Source organism: Coccidioides immitis (genome assembly GCF_000149335.2).
Source record: "Coccidioides immitis RS genomic scaffold supercont3.1, whole genome shotgun sequence".
In the NCBI taxonomy this organism is placed as follows: Eukaryota; Fungi; Ascomycota; class Eurotiomycetes; order Onygenales; family Onygenaceae; genus Coccidioides; species Coccidioides immitis.
The window spans coordinates 5,176,165-5,195,978 of record NW_004504310.1 but is presented as its reverse complement, the minus strand read 5'-3'; the positions used below and the strand labels follow the sequence as shown (position 1 = coordinate 5,195,978).

Below are 19,814 nucleotides of genomic sequence, written 5' to 3'. Positions count from 1 at the left end.
TCGGAGAAATGCTATTCTTGTGTTTGGTTGCTATGTAAAAGATCCCAGCCAGCATCGGCCAAGCCCGCATTCCAGGCGGAACATCCACAATGCACGCAGCAAATCGATCTTGGCTCATGCCGGCTTTTCTGCATGAAGTGCAATTTTAGAGAGAACCAGCGATGCCCATGCTCCGTGACGACGTCTATTCCCAGGGAAGTGTACATATGTCCAGTCCATACATCGTTTGACCCCCGTCCGGACTCCAAAGTATAACTGCAGAAGGTTGGATTGGTTTCGCACAATCGACAAAACCTTACAGAAACAAGATTGATGTTTGTGGATCGATCGACCGAGGTTCCTTGCTCGTGAGATGAGGACAAATAATCAATTCCTGCTGATTAACTATGAAAATCGGCCGGTCGAGATTACAGTCACATGCAACTGGGATGCTTTCTAACCTTGATGTTGATCTCGCGAAGGAAGGCACCTTCGTTTGAGGAAATTCGTGATTACTATCGCGACCTCGGCGTGCCACGCAGCAAGAGAATTTGTTCTTTTCCAGTCCCGCTCACTCGTTAGCTAAATTAAGTTCGACGGCCAGAGTCTGAGTTAACTGGTTGACTGCTTTTTACTCCGTTGGTAGTGAAGTAGCTGGATTGAGAGGGGGGAGGGGTGGAAGAAAAACGCGATGCCATCAATAACCGTCACACAGCGCCGGAATGCGGTGCATCATCCCGTCAAAACTCGTTCAACAAGCCGATTCGTTGAACTCCATGGCCCAGAAAAAGCAAAACCAACAGTCAACCGCTCAGGAGTGAGGAAATTCTAACCCGGTCACATGCGGCCCCTGCAAAGAAATATCCCCGAAACGATCCATGTAGATGTTTCGGCCCGATCGCAAATGCCCGAACGGCATTAAAATGAAGCTGATAAGAGGCCGGAAATCGCGCTTCTTCATGGCTGCTGTTTTGATCGCTTCCACGTAGCCATTTATCCTTTTGTGAGCTGTCTTCTTTTTTCCCCTTCCACGTAACGATGAGCTATAAGAAACGCATGCTGAATCATAACCAAGTTCACTACGGAGTACTTAGTAGACCTTAGCTGTTATATCATGCTCGAGAGTCGCTGACGTGATTAAGTAGCTACATTGCATATGCACACCAAGCTCTCCAGCTTCTACGTAGTAAGGAGTCGTTAGCTAACCCTTTTCCTTTCTTTTCGTTTCTTTTTTTACTATAGACTTTGGGGTTCAATGCTTCGAGTGAAGTCAACTGGGTGAGAAGTTCCCCATTTTCGATGGTCAGACCACGAGTCGTATGATGTTCAAAAAAACTAATTCCGTGGACGAGCTACTCGGACAGCTACTCCGAACTAGGTACTATTATCGAATAAACCTCCCGATAACGCACTTTGATAACAGAGTAACAAATGCGCCTGCTCGGTATCAATGACTGTCCTGCTGTGGTATGGATAGTATATACATACTCCGTCTAATAATACTATAGAGGTTCCTCTAACGTTCTGGAAGGTATTCAAGGTCTAGTGGAGTCACAAATCCAAAATAGTGACCCAAAATAACTAAGTACTGCGTTTCGAAATAAGACAACGGGAAAAAAGCGGCTTCGTCATGCATCAAAGGCCTGGACCAACGGCCGAGCTACCAAAAAAAAGGGCGAGATGAATTCCGTATGCCAAGACGTAAGTATCGTCGAGATCAATCGACTTCTGGGGTGCTTGCCTCAGCATTCTCCTTGCTGATTTTTTCATTAGGGCGATCCCAGGTTCGAATGTGTCCTGCGAATGGGTTTTGAGCTTCCAGCCAGAAACGGAACATCGGATAGGCATACCTTCATGTGAGGACGTCATAATGGAGTCCTCCAAAAAGCCTATCCAGGCTACTCGGTCCTCACCGATGACCTTAGACTATACAATAGAAAAATTAGTCAATGTATGAGTTTAAAGAAGACATCGTAGCCTAAGGAATTTGCTCGTACCAAAATAGGAGGTAAATGTGCAGTAAATGCGCGTGGTTCAACAGGGTGATACGTGACCCCGGCATCTACTCTACCCGGTTGACTATCAGTCTGAGTCGAATTTGACCTCACACGTCCTGCGCGGTTATTGTCCGTTCGAGTACGGCTGCTTGGAGCAATGCTGTTTCGTTGACGAGCAGTAGCTTGCAGCTACACGACCAATAAGTCAGTTTGGAATTGAAATTGCGTTGGGTATGGGTTGGGGTGTTATACCGCCTTCGGGCGATGGAGCATAGCCGCGCTGAAATCCCATAGGAGAAGTTGACGGTCGTCTCCCACGCTTCCAAAGCGGTAATTTCTCTCATCACAACGCCAAGGATCGAAAGCTACACAGGATACCCAAGAGTTATGACCTTGACAGCGAGCAACTATTTTACGCTCTGTAAACGACCAAATGGAGACAAGGTCGTCTTGACCTCCAGTGACGATGTATTTCCCATCAGGCGACCAGCAAACGCAAATGATACCCCCGTAATAACTCGTGAAGACATCCAGCAATCTGTGTCACGCCTGCTGTTTAGCAAGAGGACTCTTCTGAAGACGGGTTATCACACAGGGAGCCGAACATACCGCTCTTCTAAATAATCCATAATCATTAAAGTACCGTCCTCCACAACGATGGCAAGGTGACGACGGTCGGGGGAAAAGGCGAAGTCATTAATGCGGTGATTCGATATCTTCCAGCATGCGACTGGGTTTGCCCTTTGACTTTGTGAATTGACAGATTTCAAAATCTTTAACGCTGGTCTAGAAGCGGCCTCCTTGTTAATGGAATCCGAACTCCCCTTGGGTTCCTCTGGAGAAAACGGCGCATCCTCCTTCTCCTTGTCATAGACCATCAGACAGCCATCGGAGTGCGCAGCTAAGAAGAGGTTTTCAGAACCTGGAATCCATTTGATATGCATCACAGGGGAGCCATTGATGCTTGCGTTTTTGTTGATACGAGCATATTTTTGCGACATTGGCTCATACCAGATAATGTCACCCGTGGAAGAGCCCATTATAACATCTAGGTGAGAGACGCTCTTTGTGACCACATTTACATCATGAGAAAGCATATGAGCCTTCATAAATAGTATCTTTGCGAGTGGATCTTGCTTGTTTTTAGCACTGAAATCCAACCAGTGAAAAGCCCGGTTGATATTTGCAAAAACGTAAAGCCCATCTGGGCTCCTCTCTGCCAGCCTTTTCAGCGCATGGTCACTCGTGATCACGCGGGAAATGAAGGTCGAGGTGCTCTTGACGATACTGCTTTTCGGCTTTCGGCGTTTCACACCAGGCGCATCCCTTCCTTGCGAGGTTGTAAGGGCCAGCGTGCCTTCTCCAAACGCCGGAGCAGTAGCGCTGGAAAGACAGTTGCTGTTACTGGCTTCTGACGAGCGCACACCTTCATGCTCGCTTTCTCTCATAATTCTGAGATCCGACTGCGTACTTTCTAAAGTATTTGCTCGAAACAGATCCGGAGTGTTGTTGCGCGGCGCGATTATGACAGGAGAGACCTTCACACCGGACGTAGGCGGTGAGGGAGCGGTAACCAGAGGATTTTGATTAGTTGGAAGCGGCTCGGAGGGATGTGGAGGTGGGGTCGCAAGGTGAACGTCATCTCGGAGTTCATAGGTTCCTAGATTCGGCCACAATACCATAGTCAGTGACGGAAAAGTAGGCCTAGAGAGCCAAGAAGAAGGAAAACAAAGACAAAAATGCAAGCTCCTGAAGATACAAGGTAGGCGTTGTACCTTCACCAACCTGTAAGGGACACCCGCCCTCAGGATGTGTGAGGGAGTTGGTGGTCTCAATCAAGGAAACAGGAAGTCCATTTGCAACTCCAGCGGTGTAAGAGAGAGGTGTAGAGTAGCGCGGAGGGGGAGGAGGCAAAAAGCTATGGCCTGTCAGCTTCAGGGACTAATATCTGGCACCGATTGCGACCGTAACACTGCAATTGCGATAATCACTCAGCGCACGACTTAAAGAATCACAGTGGGTGGAGATCTCGAACGATTATCGAGAACCGGTGTTGGAAGGATGAACGAGAAAGAGACTTACAACATCATCTTGCAATGATTCTTGCCAGTCCCACTTAATACTTTATCCTGGAGGTCTCAATGCATCAAGATGATGCCGCGGGTGATCGGACGAAAGCACGGTCTGGATAAGGGGTTATGCGCAGTGCGCCCAGTCGCATCTGCACATCTGCAATTGGGAGGAGAAAATGAGTTCTTCAGACAGCACTTGACGGCTAATTACCCCCGAATAAGAGGCTCGAATGCACTTATCACCGTCGAAGGCCCTGGTGTTTGCAGCTCTCGACCTTCGTTAGAAGCGTGCCAGTGTCGGAGGCTGGCTCGGAGCAGGTGGGACCCGAACCACGTGCCTGCTTGGCCAACAGCGCTTGCCCCCACAGTGCGGGGAGATCTCCGAGCGAGACACAGGTACGGAGTACTCTGTACAGGAGGAATAATATAAATAGGATTGTTAGATACGATCATCTACGCGATGAGATGGCGATCGAGAAAAGATTAATGTAAATAGAACAAGGGTATCTAAAATAGCCAAATAAATGCACAGGCCGATCTGTCATGATTTTTTTCGAGTTCTTTCGTATTTGGAGCTGAAAGAGTATGTGTTCAACTGGCGCTCCCCGCCACACGTCGCCAAATGACAACAGCCGCTGCTCCAGCACAAACAATCGCTCCAATAGCGATACCCCAAGCCATCCATTTTCCTTCTACATCCTCTTCCGACCTTGGGAATGCGGTACTCGGCTCCATAGCTGCCTCTGCAATGTGAACGAATAGTTCCTGGATCGAATTCCACCTTACGCTGACGTGTAACGGAGGCCCGGGCATGTTCAGCCGGCTGGTGTATTCATCGGGCTGACATTCCGCACGCTGTGTCGTACGGTCCAGGTCGGCCTTCAACGCAATGAAAACGCTCGGAAGCTCTTCGAGGTGGGGGTATTTCGCGCGTAATTTCGGAATATAAGCAAAGGAATCAGGGTCGGACGAATCATATGTATATGCGATGACGTCGCATTGGTCCAGCAGTTTTGTTCTATTCTCTAGTATCGCCGGCTCCAGCTCACCAAGCTCATCCAAAAGTAAGTAGCACTGTCGTCCGCCTGGAAGCTCTACCGTGTTCACAGCCGTTCGGGGCTGGATTGTAGGGCGATAAGTCGGACTGAAGCCTCGTGAGAGGAATGCGTCGAGAAGGGCAGATTTTCCCGATCCCGCCGCACCTAAAACATGACATAGAACGACATTACGTCCAACTCGTCCAGGACGCCGTCGCCGTTTCCGTGGTTTGGTAATCTTCAGTGCCGCCGTGGTTGAGGGGTTGCTACGGTCGGTAGATTCAAAGCCGAGGTACGCAAGGTACTCAAGCGTAGTTTTTGGGGACGTAAATGTGGTCATGCTCCATTGAGCCAGCCATCCCTGAAGAGTCACATGGCCAGCTTCGTTGCGCACGGTAGACGACGGAAAGGAATCATCGGTCCACGAGCTTGGAAAGCCAGGAGTAGGAGCAAATAGTGAGGCGAGCTCCGCATCGTTCAAGCCTCCGTCGTTATCCTTGTCACAAAGTAAAAATAAATCCACAAAAAACCGATAGCCGGCAGGCGAGAGTTCCGCCGAAGCGAAGGGGGGAACTTCAAGGCGTGGATGTAGAAAATCTTCTTGGAGTGACAAATTATCGGTGTATTGAAACGCCCTGAGTATAATCCAGACAGTTTCATGGCGGCCTTTTTCCACGTATAACTTGTTAAGATGCAAAAATCCTTGAGAATCTATTCCCGACGGAGTCACCGACTGCGGGTATGTCCTTCGTATCGTTTCTTTGATGTGCTCGAGGTCATCGTCGTTCAGCGGCTTCCCAAAGCACTTTATCTGGAAATCATCAATTTCTTTATCGCTCAGGTAGCCGTTGTGGTCTTTGTCGCACAGGTAGAAAATACGCTGGAGTGCATTCACGGCCGCTGGTTTCAGCACGGCCTCTTTTGAGTCGAAGAGAGGAGCTATAGGATAGGTGACAGCTTTTTGACAGAGGAAGAAAGCCTCATTCACATTCCGATGTTCTCTGGCACTACTCCGTATGCAAGAGTCGATCTCCTTGAACTCTGTCATTATCGGCAACATTTCATCCTCGACCGTCTGCTGATCCACTCCCTCCGTTGTCAGGTCCGACTTATTGGAGCATAGCACGACTGGAACATTGACGCCCAGGGATCGAAAGTACGGCAGCCAAAACAAAGCCACCCTTTCATAGCTGTAATGATCCGAATAGACCAACAGGATCACGTTGGATTTGCGGAGTTCCTTTGCAAGGTTGCTTCTTTCCTGTGGTAACGCTGAGGTATCGACGATGGTGGTGGTGGTTACACTTTCGGGCGTGCCGATTGTCGGTGGAATCGTTACCTGAGGAAGCACTGGTTGTATCTTATTTGTTACGAAAACGCCCTTGACGAGAGAAGTTATCAAGCTGGACTTTCCGGTCCCTTCGTCACCGCAGACACATATTCGCACTGTCGATGAACCTTGGTCAGCTTTGCAGACGAACACACGGCGTTTTCTTTTTTTCTTTTTTTTCTTTTTTTTTAACTTACCAGTGCCCATTTTGCATTAGTTGAAGCACACAATGACTTCCCATCGGGTAGTATCTTGGAATCCGCGTGCTGTCTTCCAGCGGGACACGGAGTTGCCTTACAGTTCCGCTTTGGGAGCTCCGGTTCCGTCGGGAACCTGACCTCACCTGCAGCTTCAGCGCGGAAAAACAAAACACCCGGTAACTAACTAACTGGTTACCTAACTAGTTAAGCAGCCACCGTGACCCACGCGGGCCACGGCAAGCGAAGGCGCAACGATAGGGGCTGACGTAATCATGGGGACAAGATGGCAGTTTGCTATTGGCCAACCCCAATGCGCAGCCACGGCCAAAGCGGGCTTTCCCCACAGGATGTGTTGAGTGCCGGCAAAGTCCAGGCTGGATGTTTCCGTCATCTTCCACTGCTGTTGGATACGAAGAGCGCTGCCGGTTTTGAGCATTCGTTCTACGCCGCAAGACTGCCGCTGCCAACGCCGAAGGCTGATTTCATTTCTCTTGGATTTTATTTGCCGCCTGACCGATTGGTTATATCCTCCTTGCATACCATTTACGGGAATCTCCACGGTCCATTGAGACCGGAGGTCCGGCATCGACGATGCCGCTGGGAATCCACAATCCGCTGCCCTCGTCTATGAGGAGTATGTTTCTCTTTGATATTTTCGTGATGCTCATCGTTGCTAAAACCGTGGAAAACAGGCGAATGCAGGAAAGCTGGCAAGATCCTAGCTTCATTTGTCGATCCCCGCCAGGCGTTCGGGCCAGATAAGATCATTCCGCCACAAATCTTAGCAAATGCAAAGGTTTGAGATAATCTTGAATCTAGGTGGCTTCGAGTGTTAATTCCCTTTTATTGTGGCGATATTAACTGTCATGTTTTGCGGTAGGGCCTCGCTATCATAACTGTCTTGAAAGCGGGGTTCATAGGCTCCGGCCGATTCGGCTCTGGTGTGGTGGTTGCACGCCTTTCTGATGGCAGTTGGTCTGCTCCTTCTGCAATCGCAACTGCCGGAGCAGGTGTTGGTGGCCAGATCGGGTTTGAATTGACGGATTTCGTTTTTATCCTCAACGATTATGCCGCTGTACGCACCTTTTCCCAACTCGGATCGATCACACTCGGAGGCAACGTTTCCATTGCCGCAGGGCCCATTGGTAGGAATGCAGAAGCAGCAGGAGCAGCCAGCGCCAAAGGCGTAGCTGGCATATTTTCTTATTCAAAAACAAAGGGCTTGTTCGCCGGTGTGAGTCTGGAAGGAAGTGTCTTGGTTGAGCGGAGAGATGCCAACTCGAAGCTCTATAATGCCAGGGTAACTGCGAGTCAATTGCTTGGAGGAAGCATACCCCCTCCCCCAGGCGCAGAACCTCTTATGAGAGTCCTGCAGTCTCGAGCATTTTCTGGCGCAAATGCATATTCCGACACAATGTATAATGATATCCCCGTTTATGAAGATCGCCATGACGACGTCGTCTGGGAAGGAAGAAGAGGCGACGCCTTTGGCGAAGGTATCCCTCGTAATCGATCAGCGTCCATGAACGATGAATATGAATATCATGACAGACCAGCAAGGGCAAATACATGGGCTGATGAGGTTTACGATCGCCAGCCTACTGGACGCCTAGGCCGAACCTACAGCACCATGGCTGGCCCAAATGACCATTTCTCCAGTCGCGGTCGCAGTTTTACTGCGGGTCCCTACGGGGGTGATTATGTGTACCGCAACAAGAAGCCAGCCCGCCCAACAGCACCGAAACCCGTGTTTGGGAATAAGCCATCCCAGCCTGCTCTCCAAAAGAATCAGGCCATCGCTTTGTTTACGTTTGATCCCGATCAAGAAGGGGACTTGGGATTTAAAAAAGGGGACGTCATCACGATTTTGAAGCGAACGGATAAAAAGGAGGATTGGTGGACTGGAAGGATAGGAGATAGAACTGGGGTCTTCCCAAGGTAATATTTCCCCTAGTATCTGTATGCATCTTGATACAGGCACTTTTAATAGCCCATTTTCTGACGCCATGTCACTATCAGCAATTATGTGGATGTCATGGATTAAGTGGCAGCTTCTCGTGCTGCCTTCGCCGATTATCGCGCCTGCCTCGGCCTACAGCGTCGGAGTTCGAGAGAAGACGGGTATATTCATGAGCAATGAAATTTCCGGGATCATATTCGTTTGATATTCGATGCGGGACATTAACTCACACCATTTCGCTTCTCATCTCGATGCATCTTTCATCTTGGAAAGCTTGGCGTTACTTTATTCTATTCTACTTTCCCATCTATTACTCTTGATGTAACTAGCTGCTTTTTTTTGTATCTGCTGATGATTCTCTGTATTTCATAACAAATTGGCTCTCTGTATTTAAGAGTTGGTTAAGTAGCATATGGGCTTGTTTAGCAGAAGAATTACATTCTTTGTCTATATTTCTCACTCATCATGTCTTGGACTCGATATACCGTTTAGGACATATAGGGAACCTATCTTCTCAGTAGCGTGGCCGCATGGATGACAGTCAATTGCCACTAGGGTATTCTGCGATATCAAACCTTCTCCTTTGGGATCGATGGCCTGGAAAGTAGGAGAAACGAGGCATTAATAGAAACGGCACAGCATCCTAACATTCGATATTATTGTTTAGCCAGTCAGGGATCGTAACGCAAGACGGCATCCAACAGCCCCCGGATGCTAGTAACCGACTATCTCCCGACAAGGCAAGGCAGGCAGGATGACAGCACTCAAGGAATACTTTATGCATTCCGGTCCAAATGCATGGGCTGTAGAATTAGAGATGATGCTTTAGCTAGTTATTTGGTTTGATTATTTGGCCGTTGGAAACGATCACCGGCGATCAGTCAACCCGTTTCAAACGGGTTTGCGCTGCTCTCCTCAGATCATGTAGTGTGCAGACATGTCATTCGGGAGATTGCTCCAGTGATCATGGTGGGAATTTAGATCTGATCATGCGGTGATTTCTTTGGTTAATGGCAGCCACATGTGGATCATGAAGTTACGGTGAGCCTCTTAGGTGGAATCTGGATGTTTGGGGATTTTCTCTTTCGCTGCCATTCTGTGCAGATATTGGCGAAGATTATCAGACGAAAGCAGTGGAGCAAACCTGTAGCTCGCTCATGATTCCAGACCCCAGAGGCATATAACTATTGGTTGGTTGTACATGATTTTTCTGTCGCATCCGACCATTCGGCAGTGATTTTGTGAATCAGACCAAGGGGAGTGGTCAGGCCCTGTTTTATGGAACCATCCCAGAAGTTACCTCTCATTGCTCCGTAGTTTAACCTCGTTTCTTCCTCAAGGTTCACACCCAAGAACAGGGACCATCTCAGCACATCTACCTTGAGTCTGTGCAAGCAGATGAACCAAAGGGGTGCTTCAAGCGTGTTCACAACCATTCCACTAGCTTCTGTTGCGCTCATGTGCCACCTTCACCCAGCATTCGTCCGTGCATTGTAATTTGCGCTGGCCAACAATCCATCTTCACCTAGTACCACCACTATCCAACCCAAGATCCCAGCCCGCACCCCCAGTCAAGAGGCCCCCTTGCCATTCACTGCGCTTGCGATCACTCAAGAACTCCTCTCCCAGCAGGACACAACCACGGCTTTTTTGACGCTTCTCTTTTCCTACTGTGTGTCCGACCGTCATCCTCCCTCTTGCCTCCTTTCACTCACTTTTGCCTGATGGGTGAGCGAGGCCCGCCTCCGTAACCGACTGCCCTACGATTTGGTTGACGCTTCGATGCCACTCTATTTTGCTACTACGCATTTCCGGCGGTTTATCCCCAGAAAGGCTTACGCTCCGCGCTTGAGTTTGTCGACACTCCCTGAGATCGCGCAGCCAGACGCTACACTTTCCTCATGATGCAGGTACGTCAGATGGTGGACTTGAATTTGGTTCTGAGCGCAATGTGTCTATGGAAGAGCGGCCTGCCAAACAAAAGACTGTTTATTTTAAAAGGATGGCTGGTTAGGAGCCGTTGGGCCATGCCGTACTGCACACCTCGGTTCCGTTCTCACACCCGAATAGATCCCCCTCACCCCGATCAGCTCTCTCGGATCTAAGCTGTTTCGCTTTATGGTAGTGCTAATATTTCTTTCTCCGTGTCAAAGACCTCACTAGGTTCCCATCCACGAGACACTGGAAGAGATACATCGCGGCGGGGGCATGTTCCACAACTGTCGATCAGCGACGATAGCCACCACGTTACGGAGACCATCAGCCAAATGTACGATGACAACTACGACAAGAGGAATTCAAAGCGATTGAGTTTTGTTGCAACACAGCAGGACGAAACTATTTCTACCACTCCGATTACTAAGAACAATTCCGGACCCTCTACTTCACCGCACCAGCTACACCATCTACCTATTAGAACGAGTTCAATCGACGGGGAGAGAACAAATGGGCAGCTACGAGACCAAACGCCCCCTCGAGATGGTGCTGCACAGCGAAGTAACGGAGAGTTGTCGCCGGGGTTGAGCCGCGCTGCGGCAACGGAGACTACCACCACGAACTTCAAAGTCGACGACCTCGACTATGAATCGGACCCTGCGGCTGTCGCGCAGGAGCTAAATAACCTGGCAGCCCTCAGGAGGATGTCAATGGATATTGGGGCGCTTGACCCAGACTTACCATCTTTCAGCTCGAGTTTCAACATGCCGTCTATCGCGCCGTCCGCCTCTGCTGACGAAGATGATACCTCCAGATTGTTCTGGGTTCCAGCACGGCTCCATCCTGGAATAGCACCAAAAGAGTTTAAATCCTTTCTTGAAAGCAAGTCGGAGCAGATTAAAAGGCGATCTGGAGAGCTGTCTTTCCTGGATCCTAACCCAGGTGGGCAGCAAGGCTCAGGTGGGGAGCTGCGGAGAAAGAAGTCGATGTTGTCTAGGCAAGTAGATTCATCGAGTGTCAATAGCCGTTCCGACAGCATCAGATCCTCCCCTCCGAATTTAGAAGCACTGGCGGAAGAAGCATCGTCCGGCGCATTATTGAATAATTTTGCTGATGATCGGCCTATCCTCCCACCCGCTCCTCCTGGCCATAGCTTAAGAAGGTCGACTCGAACTACTTATAGGAAGGGTAGCTTGAAGGCAGGAGAGAGAGTTCCAAGACGGTTCCCGAGACAATCAGATTCAAATGCAGATGCTGCACGATGTGGATCTCCGCCTTCAACAGCTGATGCACCCATCCTTGGACTAACTAGAGTGTCTACTGATCCAATCCCAGTCCTTGATAGCACGATTAGCTCTTCCCGATATTCTCCAAACACAAAACTCGGAGACAATCCTGATTCTAACCGAGAGTCGCGACAAGAACGTCCAAGTCTAGGCCTTCGAACTACTTCAGCAACTCAGATGCAAGGGTCAGCTGCGCAAACGGAATCTACACCACGTCCAATCATTAAAAGCCCTGTATCTCAACATGGGTCGCCGCGAACTGAGACGTCTGCAGCAGACAAGGCTTCTCCTATTACTTCTAAACAACCCTTTATTCCGGAGCGCAAATCTTCCCATGACCCGCCACCTTCCCTTCCACCACAGATGCCTTTACCACCAGAGCCTACAGGAAACAAGTCTAGAAAGGCATCACTCAAACAAGGTAAAGATACTCCTCCGCCACTGAGCGATATCGCGGCCCATCCGTCTGCGCTGCCTGGGAATAGCACAAGAACAGATAGCTTATCAATCATACCTACTATAGCAGAAGACAAAAAACCGGACAAAAAGTCAAAGGAGAAGAAAGATTCCGAGGGTGGTCGAAAATCGAGCTGGCACTGGCGACGAAGCACAGACGACAAAGATAAGAAGAAGGACGATGATGGAAAGAAACATAAGTCCAAATCGAGCAAGTCGGGCGATAGAATGCATGATAACACCCGTCTTGACGTTCTGCAGACATCTATTGATGGAGGTACCAAAGGCCGAGAAAGTCTGGTGCTTGATCGTTCGGAGGTCAAAATGGACGAGGACCGGCGAAAAGATCGGAGATCCGAGAGCGGCGAGGTCAAGAAGGAAAAGGAATCCAGCCTCTTCTCGTCAATATTCGGAAGTAAGAAGAAAGGGAGTGACAGTCACAGGAAACTCTCGCGGAATCTGTCTCCAGAACCGCGTGTGCGGGAACTCCGAGCCGATATCGATTACAACTGGACCCGATTCTCTCTTCTCCAAGAACGAGCTATATACCGTATGGCCCATATCAAGCTTGCGAACCCACGGCGTGCACTGTACTCACAAGTCCTTTTGAGCAATTTTATGTATTCCTATCTTGCAAAAGTACAACAAATGCACCCGCATATGGCTTTACCTACGTCGCCGGCACAGAACCAGCAGCGGAAGAAGGAACAGCATCAACAACAACAACAACAACAACACCAGCCCCAACACCAGCATACTGATGAGTATTCTCAGTACCAAGGATATCAGGTAAGTAGCGTCTTCGAGCGATTTCGTCTTCCCATCGAATTTTTCACTCTGACCCGCAAGTTCAGGAACAGGATCACTATGGCGATCATTCAGGCTACACACATGATGACCAAATGTATTATGACGTGGATGGAAACGGCAGTCCCAGAAACAACCAAAGTTATGATTCCGGAAGAGCGTGGGGACCCGAGCATGGTCCGCGTGCTACTTCAGGTGGAAACGATTCTCAGTTAGATGACGATGACATGTGGTGACTTTGATAGAATTTCGATCTTGCATTTCATGCAGCCGAAAAAAAAGTACTCGGTTTCTCAGGATCTTAATAGTTTATTTCTCTCGGCCTGTTTCTCGTTAAACTTACCCCGAGCAACTAATGACTGGACCTTGTCGGGCCTTTTGCGTCCCCTCCCCTCCCCCCATAACTCCTATATTATGCGTTTTCGGCCATGGGTGTCTTTAACACTCCAGTTTATGAGCCTGGAGCCAAGACCACATGAAAGTTTTCTGCACATATCACTCCGGATACCTCTGCTCCTGTTTTATTTCCCTATAGCATAGCGGGTTGTTCACGAAACTCTTTTTATTCCCCTTTGAAGGGCTTGGGAGTGGTTTTGCCGTATTACTCCTTAACCATATCCATAATTTATGTTTTTAAATCCTTTTATGATTCATCTTTGTTTCCCCAGGTTGTGCCTTTGGGGGAATATTCTTCTGGCTTTGTTTGCATGCTCTGTGATGTGGTCTGAACGTGGCTTGCAGCCCTGCGTGCCCTGCAACAACCCTTGTTGCTGTTTGGTTCTGTGTAACCCTCTTGGACACCTCTAAAAGCTTGGGATAGATGTATATATTTTATATCAAGCAAGGATAATTTATAAGTGAAAAAACTACATAGTCGCGTGCAGGTGAAGACACAGTAGCCCGATGTGCGCCGCCGCCAATCCCGAGCGATCTTGCACCTCGAAGTGCTCCGTCGTTCTAGATTTGGCGGAGAGTGCGGAGTTGGGCCAGTCTCGGCCATGAACTCTAAGCCGGAACTCCTCCCACTTGGCCGCCGACCCCGGCATGTGTGCAGATACCAGTAACGACCACCGAGACCTAAGCTGCAGGTCCCGTGCAAGCTGCCAATCCGTTCGAAATATGAAGCCACTACTATCTGCGCCTTTACATCTCAATTTCCTGTCGATTTGAGCCGGTTGTCCGAGGTAGGCCGTACCTTTATTCTGAGCTGAAGGGAGGTACCCACTTCGGAGGCAGGTTTATATCGTCATGCTATTCGTGGAGCCGCTCCCCGCAAGTTTCTCAAGAAGTATTATCCCCGCGAATTTTATTTTTTATAAATCAAGTCAATGCCACCTTGCAGCTCAGGGCCGGATAAGGGGTACAAACGGACACAATGGCTAAGGCGCGATTGAGGGGTTGGACCCCCGGGGGGATATGGCAGGCGCTGGGTATGGACAAGCACACGTTCCTCATGATGCTGAAAGGAGCGCTGCCGCCAACGATTGTGATATGCATGTATGTTTAAATGGGCTCCTCTCAGCCTTTGGCTGTTCGAAAAGAGATACTAATGAGGAATCTCGATCGGCAGGTTCCAAGCTAGCGCGGTCGCAAATCTTACGCAAAATTATGGATATATCACGCCGATAATGGCGGTCATTGCGCAGTGTCTGTTGCCTCGTGCGAAATATATGAAGATAATGCTATTTACTGCCCTGGCAACATGTGTGTCTGCGTCGTTGTGCTGCCTGGGCATCTACTGCACGATCAAGGCGAGGGAACACACCAGTCCACCGGGGGCTCCCCCAGGAGGGTATAACAGCAGCGCGAGTGCAGTGGCAGCGATTTGGTTTTTATTTGCCATTTGGTAAGAGGTTTTCTCTCTGTAAACCCTTACTCTGGATTCTTTCCCGGAACTATTTGGTACTGCTTGCAACTCTAACATGACTGTAGGGTTGCCAATTCACTGCGTGCCTGGCACCCGAATGAGCTGCAGAGCCCTATGGCCTCATTTTCCGTCTTCATTGCGGTTACCATGACCAGAGCCCCCACTATGCCAACGCTATCTTTCGGCCTGACCTACGTGAGGTTGCTGCTGATAGCGTTTTTAATCGGTTTTGCGGTTGCTACCGGAGTGTCTCTGATTATCTTTCCGACAACTAGCCGGAGTGTAATCTTTCACCAACTACGAGGCTATCCGGCTGTTGTGAAATCATTGCTTGACCAACAGATCTCATACGTCAAGTCGACTGAGAGTGACGGTCCCTGGAAAATTACCCGGATGGCAACAATCGTAAGGCGAGCGACATTGGGCTCCTTAGGTACTGGTAATGTCGACGAACATAGTGCAAAGGAGCCAGCAACAACCTTTGAATCGCCTGGCTTGAAGGCTGCCATCGGGAAAATCAGCGCTATCCATTCCTGGGTTAATGCTGAAATGCACTACGCCAAACAAGAGGTAGTTTGGGGAACGTTGTCTGCTGAAGACCTTGAAACTCTTGTTTCGTTGCTGAGGTCTCTGTTCTTGTCCTTGGCAGGTGTTGCTATGCTTCCACGTATTTTTAAGAGACTTACCAAGGCGATTCCACCACAAGGCGCGGCTACGGACGCGGGAAACCTCGAAAGTCTAAGGCAAGAAGATATCACTACCAGCCCTATAGTGGAAGATTCTCTATATGAAACACCTGAGACCACTCAGGAGCATTTCGTTCGCCCCTTGTGTGATCGCCTGGAGACCGCTAAAGCACTTGTTAACTCTGGTATACAACATGCTTTTGTCACTCTTCAAATTTCGAAACCTAAGGATTTTGCCACGGTCATTAGGGGACGAAGATTTTCTTTCGTTTCGAGGGATGAAGAAGATGGTTCCACAACAAGGCCAGGGCATGAGGATTTCACTGCTGATTTTGAGAAGAAACTCTATGACTTTTACTCCCAACGCAAGAATCTGCCGCGCCATTGGGCTTCCCTTAACGCATTTGCACCCGTTGAAAACGAGGAGCAAAGCCGGTCCGCTGAAATTCGCGAAATTCGAAAGGAATTTTTTGTTTTGCTGTTTATCGGTCACCTTCAAGATATCCTTCTCCAGGCGGTTTTAGATCTTGTCAAATTCGCAGATAGTAAAGTTGCGGACGGCACCATGAGACGAAAACGTGTGATATTTCCAAAATCAGAATATATCAAGCAATGGATTTTCGGCGGCTGGCCCGGCGAAGACGAAAAGGTGGAAAGCGAAATTCCTGTTGTAGGCGAGCAGACGGACTATGAGCCTACTATCCATGGGAGGGATCCCTTAGAAAGCCGCTTTGCCGACCCGGAGCACCTTCCCCCCGTCAATAGGTGGCAGAGATTTGGAAACTGGCTTCGTCGACTCTCGCATTTACTTAGCTCCAAGGAGAGCGCGTTTGGGTTGCGGGTTTCGGTTGCAGCATTCTGCGTGGCAATCCTGGCTTACTTGCAACAGACACAACATTTCTTTTATAGCAATCGGATCAACTGGGCTGTGATTGTGATTGTCATCGGTATGAGCCCTATCAGCGGGAAGTCGCTGTTTGGCCTGATGGGGCGGATTGTTGGAACTGTGCTCTCGACGATATTGGCTTTTGTGGTTTGGTATATTGTAGCTGAGAGGACTGCGGGAATCTTGGTGTTTCTTTATATTGGAAACTTTCTTCAAGTGAGTGTTAGACTCCTGCTGGTTCGTATGGAAGCTGACTGACGTTGTCGAAGTATTATTTCTACGTCAAGTTTCCGCGTTTGATTCCGGCATGCATCATTGCATTAATCACCTTCAATTTGACCATAGGGTATGAGCTTCAGGTATGCACGGGCTCTTATCCTTGCAAAAACCTGCACTTCTAACCATCCTGTCAAAAGGTTCGAAAGTTAGGGAATGCAGTTTCGGCATCAACTGGACTGACTGTTTTCCCTATCTATCTGTTTGCGCCCTATCGGCTGGTTGCAGTGATGGCCGGATGTGCCATTTCGTTTATTTGGGTAATGTTTCCGAGCCCAACGACGGCTGGTTCTCACGTCCGTAAAACTCTTGGGCGCGGCCTTTTTGTTCTTGCGACCTTTTACAATTGCATGCATACCTCTATTGAAGTATGGATCAACCAGGAACAAGGTGATTTGAGCGACCCTCAATCGCCAGCACGGTTGCTAGAAAAAGCTAGAAATAAGCTATTTTCCGAAGAAATGTTCCTGCTTGCCGAGATTCGAAGCCACATCGAATTCGTTAAATACGAGCCACCCATCGGAGGCCGATTTCCCAAGGAGACATATGAAAATATCAGCTCAGAGATCCAGACTATATTAACAAGTATGGCTCTGATGGCCCACGTCACTCGCAACGTGGACAGAATGATGCCCGAAGAATTTCCATACCGGGGATCTGTCAGCTCCACCCGGAGATGGAGCGCAAGTACGTGGAGCGACAGTTCCTCGGGGGGAGAGAAATGGATTAAACATCTTGCGCGGGCAGCAAGTTCTCAGGATTTCCATTCTCATGTCATTACCTCCCTTCTTTATCATTTATCCGCTGCAGTATCAAACGGCCTTTCGTTGCCGCCCTATCTAACCCCTCCCCATGCGTTTCCACTGGCCAGGAATCTAAGGCGGATGAACGAAAATTTGCTGGACATTCGGAACATCGAGGATCCCTCCTTCTCCGCCTTTGTGGCGGTTGAAGTGTTGAGCTCAATGGTGAACTCGAACCTGAAGACCCTTGTTAGGTATGTATTGGTTAGCATTATACCTGGTACCATTTTGCAATGTTGCTTATTTGTTTTGAGCAGTAACGTGAAATTACTGGTTGGTGAGCTTGACTTCGACGTTTACGTCCGGCGGCACCGGCATAGATTGCGCGAGAAACGCGAAGAACGCGAGGAACAACGAAACGGAGAGGAGGAAGATCGGCATAACAAGGTTGGCTGAAATGGCAAGTTATTGGGATAAAGGTTTATATTGAGGGACAATGATTGCCTAACTCTTCTATCTCCAAAGCGAAGACTGTCGGAGGCGGTGGCCGGATCGTCACATTTTCTTGAAGGGCAGAGGCGCGAGAAAAAAAAAAAAAAAAAAGGGCCGTGATGGCTTCAATCGCCCCTATGCAAGGGCTCTGGGACTATCTTCCATTGTCTTCACCTGCTCAAAGGCTTCTAGGAATCCAGATCCTGCTATAGAATACCTAGCAAAGAAGCTAGACTTCATTCGCAGAAATTCGGGGAGAGACTATTTGGTGGAGACCATATGCACCATTTTATGAAATCATAGAAACAGCAATAACTAGTTGAAGTACGGAGTAACAGATGAGGAATTGGATATGTAATTAGTTAGACATAAATTTGGCATCAATCCCTCCGTTCTTCCAAAAGAGCGCTGTGGTAATGTAGGAGCAACGTGCGGAGTACTCCGCATGGATGAGCTTGATGCTGTTTCCCAGGGGCAAAGCGCCACACCGAACGGCTTGGCGTGTGACCTTGCCATCCACCTGTCAAGAACTGCTTGTTCCGTAGACGGTATCTTAATTGCCTCCCTGTAAAAGAATCCTTGCTGTTGTCTCTGCTTCTAAGTTTGCCTTGGCCAAGTTGAAGTATTTTGAACTGCACTTTGTACACATTTGTATCTCCGACTTCTGCTGTCTCCCAACCGCCGATTCTGCGAACCCGGTCGCACTGATTACCTGGCGGAGCTCGGAAGAATTAGAAGTGACCAGAAACCTGATATCGCAGCCATGAGTGATGCCTATGAGCGTGAGCGGTATGCTGGATTCCCTATCGCTTCCCGAGGGCCCAAAGGCTGCTGCTCCAGATCCTCTTCCCTTTCATTCCGACCCAGATGAACGCAGCTAATACCGGGAAAACCCCCCCCCCCCCAACACAAACAGGCAAAACAATGCGCTCCTCGAGTCTCTTTCGCAGAAAACAAATGCTTTAAAGTCCGTTACTATAGATATCTACGACAACGCACAAAACCAAGAAACAATCGATAGTACTGTTGGTTCTCGCCTCCCTTCCGCAAATCCCTTGCCCTCCACCTGACCCCCAAGCTTCGAAACTTCCGCGGATTACTGACTGATTCTGTATTATTTGGGCCGTATAGAGCGAAGTATTTTCCTCCTTGTCTACGAATCTCAGAGGTAGCGCCGGTCGCCTAACCCGCGCCGCAAGGCAGGGTGATAAAGTGGCAGTTTTGAAAGTCGCCGGCATCGTGGCAGGTGCCGGTGTCGGCGCTTGGGTTGTTCTGGGCTGGATATTCTAGATTATGTATTGCTATTATACTATCTCCTTTGTGCCTTGGGACCGGCGGCGAATTTGGCGTTTTGGGAGGGATTGACTCTGATAATATTTGGTGCTCGGATTCTTTGAGCTGCTTGTCCACGAGAGATATCGCTATACCCTGCAATGATGTATTGCACGTTGTTTTCTGTTTCCCCTCGGAGGTAAAGGCGAGCAGGTAATGTCTGCATAATACGGGCTTTGCCGACCCCGAAATGAGTCCACCCGCTGAATATTTTATACCCGCATCTGGGGGTGTATATCTCCATTTAAGGCAATGACCAGATGATATCAAACAAATGAGAAGAGATTCTCTGAACAAAAAGACGTTATAAGCCCGTCTCCAGGCGGAGCGCTTGTAAATTTCTCGACAACGAAAGCCACGTACTAGGTAGGATAGCTGGGAAGGAACCTGGACTTGAAGCTCTGATTGAAGGGCGCTTGAGGGTTGGTTAGTATGAATAGGCGATTGAGCTACAGGGAGCAAAACGAGATTGC

General features: G+C 49.0%; 7 protein-coding genes across 7 annotated transcripts; 4 read left to right on the top strand and 3 right to left on the bottom strand.

Annotated features, from left to right (window-relative positions):
• Positions 1-1,344: 1,344 nt before the first annotated feature.
• On the bottom strand, positions 1,345-4,296 carry CIMG_01248 (catabolite repression protein creC). The gene is made up of 7 exons (XM_001247476.2): positions 4,059-4,296; positions 3,752-3,894; positions 2,586-3,636; positions 2,229-2,514; positions 1,977-2,165; positions 1,830-1,905; positions 1,345-1,776 (listed from the first exon to the last, which is right to left on the bottom strand). The coding sequence occupies exons 1-7, from the start codon at positions 4,064-4,066 to the stop codon at positions 1,697-1,699; spliced, it is 1,833 nt and encodes a 610-aa protein (XP_001247477.1). The 5' UTR covers positions 4,067-4,296; the 3' UTR covers positions 1,345-1,696.
• Positions 4,297-4,520: 224 nt separating this feature from the next.
• CIMG_01250 (mitochondrial Rho GTPase 1) lies at positions 4,521-6,622 on the bottom strand (the record flags this gene model as incomplete). The annotated part of the gene is made up of 2 exons (XM_001247478.2): positions 4,521-6,531; positions 6,613-6,622. The coding sequence occupies 2 exons, from the start codon at positions 6,620-6,622 to the stop codon at positions 4,640-4,642; spliced, it is 1,902 nt and encodes a 633-aa protein (XP_001247479.1). The 3' UTR covers positions 4,521-4,639.
• A 403-nt stretch (positions 6,623-7,025) lies between these two features.
• Positions 7,026-9,027, top strand: CIMG_01251 (uncharacterized protein). The gene is made up of 4 exons (XM_001247479.2): positions 7,026-7,249; positions 7,308-7,411; positions 7,496-8,553; positions 8,635-9,027. The coding sequence occupies exons 1-4, from the start codon at positions 7,207-7,209 to the stop codon at positions 8,657-8,659; spliced, it is 1,230 nt and encodes a 409-aa protein (XP_001247480.1). The 5' UTR covers positions 7,026-7,206; the 3' UTR covers positions 8,660-9,027.
• A 732-nt stretch (positions 9,028-9,759) lies between these two features.
• On the bottom strand, positions 9,760-10,264 carry CIMG_12797 (uncharacterized protein; the record flags this gene model as incomplete). Its single annotated transcript, XM_004445768.1, has 2 exons — positions 9,760-10,015; positions 10,101-10,264. 2 exons carry the CDS (start codon positions 10,262-10,264, stop codon positions 9,760-9,762), a joined length of 420 nt encoding a protein of 139 aa, XP_004445825.1.
• Positions 10,265-10,577: 313 nt separating this feature from the next.
• Positions 10,578-13,899, top strand: CIMG_01252 (telomere silencing protein Zds1; the record flags this gene model as incomplete). Its single annotated transcript, XM_001247480.2, has 3 exons — positions 10,578-10,584; positions 10,739-13,041; positions 13,107-13,899. The coding sequence occupies 3 exons, from the start codon at positions 10,578-10,580 to the stop codon at positions 13,293-13,295; spliced, it is 2,499 nt and encodes an 832-aa protein (XP_001247481.2). The 3' UTR covers positions 13,296-13,899.
• Positions 13,900-14,130: 231 nt separating this feature from the next.
• On the top strand, positions 14,131-18,255 carry CIMG_01254 (uncharacterized protein). The gene is made up of 6 exons (XM_001247482.2): positions 14,131-14,556; positions 14,630-14,905; positions 14,992-16,714; positions 16,768-16,857; positions 16,915-17,771; positions 17,835-18,255. Exons 1-6 carry the CDS (start codon positions 14,435-14,437, stop codon positions 17,971-17,973), a joined length of 3,207 nt encoding a protein of 1,068 aa, XP_001247483.1. The 5' UTR covers positions 14,131-14,434; the 3' UTR covers positions 17,974-18,255.
• A 330-nt stretch (positions 18,256-18,585) lies between these two features.
• Positions 18,586-19,580, top strand: CIMG_10707 (blocked early in transport 1). Its single transcript, XM_012358872.1, has 3 exons — positions 18,586-18,798; positions 18,926-19,034; positions 19,141-19,580. The coding sequence occupies exons 1-3, from the start codon at positions 18,773-18,775 to the stop codon at positions 19,297-19,299; spliced, it is 294 nt and encodes a 97-aa protein (XP_012214295.1). The 5' UTR covers positions 18,586-18,772; the 3' UTR covers positions 19,300-19,580.
• Positions 19,581-19,814: the final 234 nt, after the last annotated feature.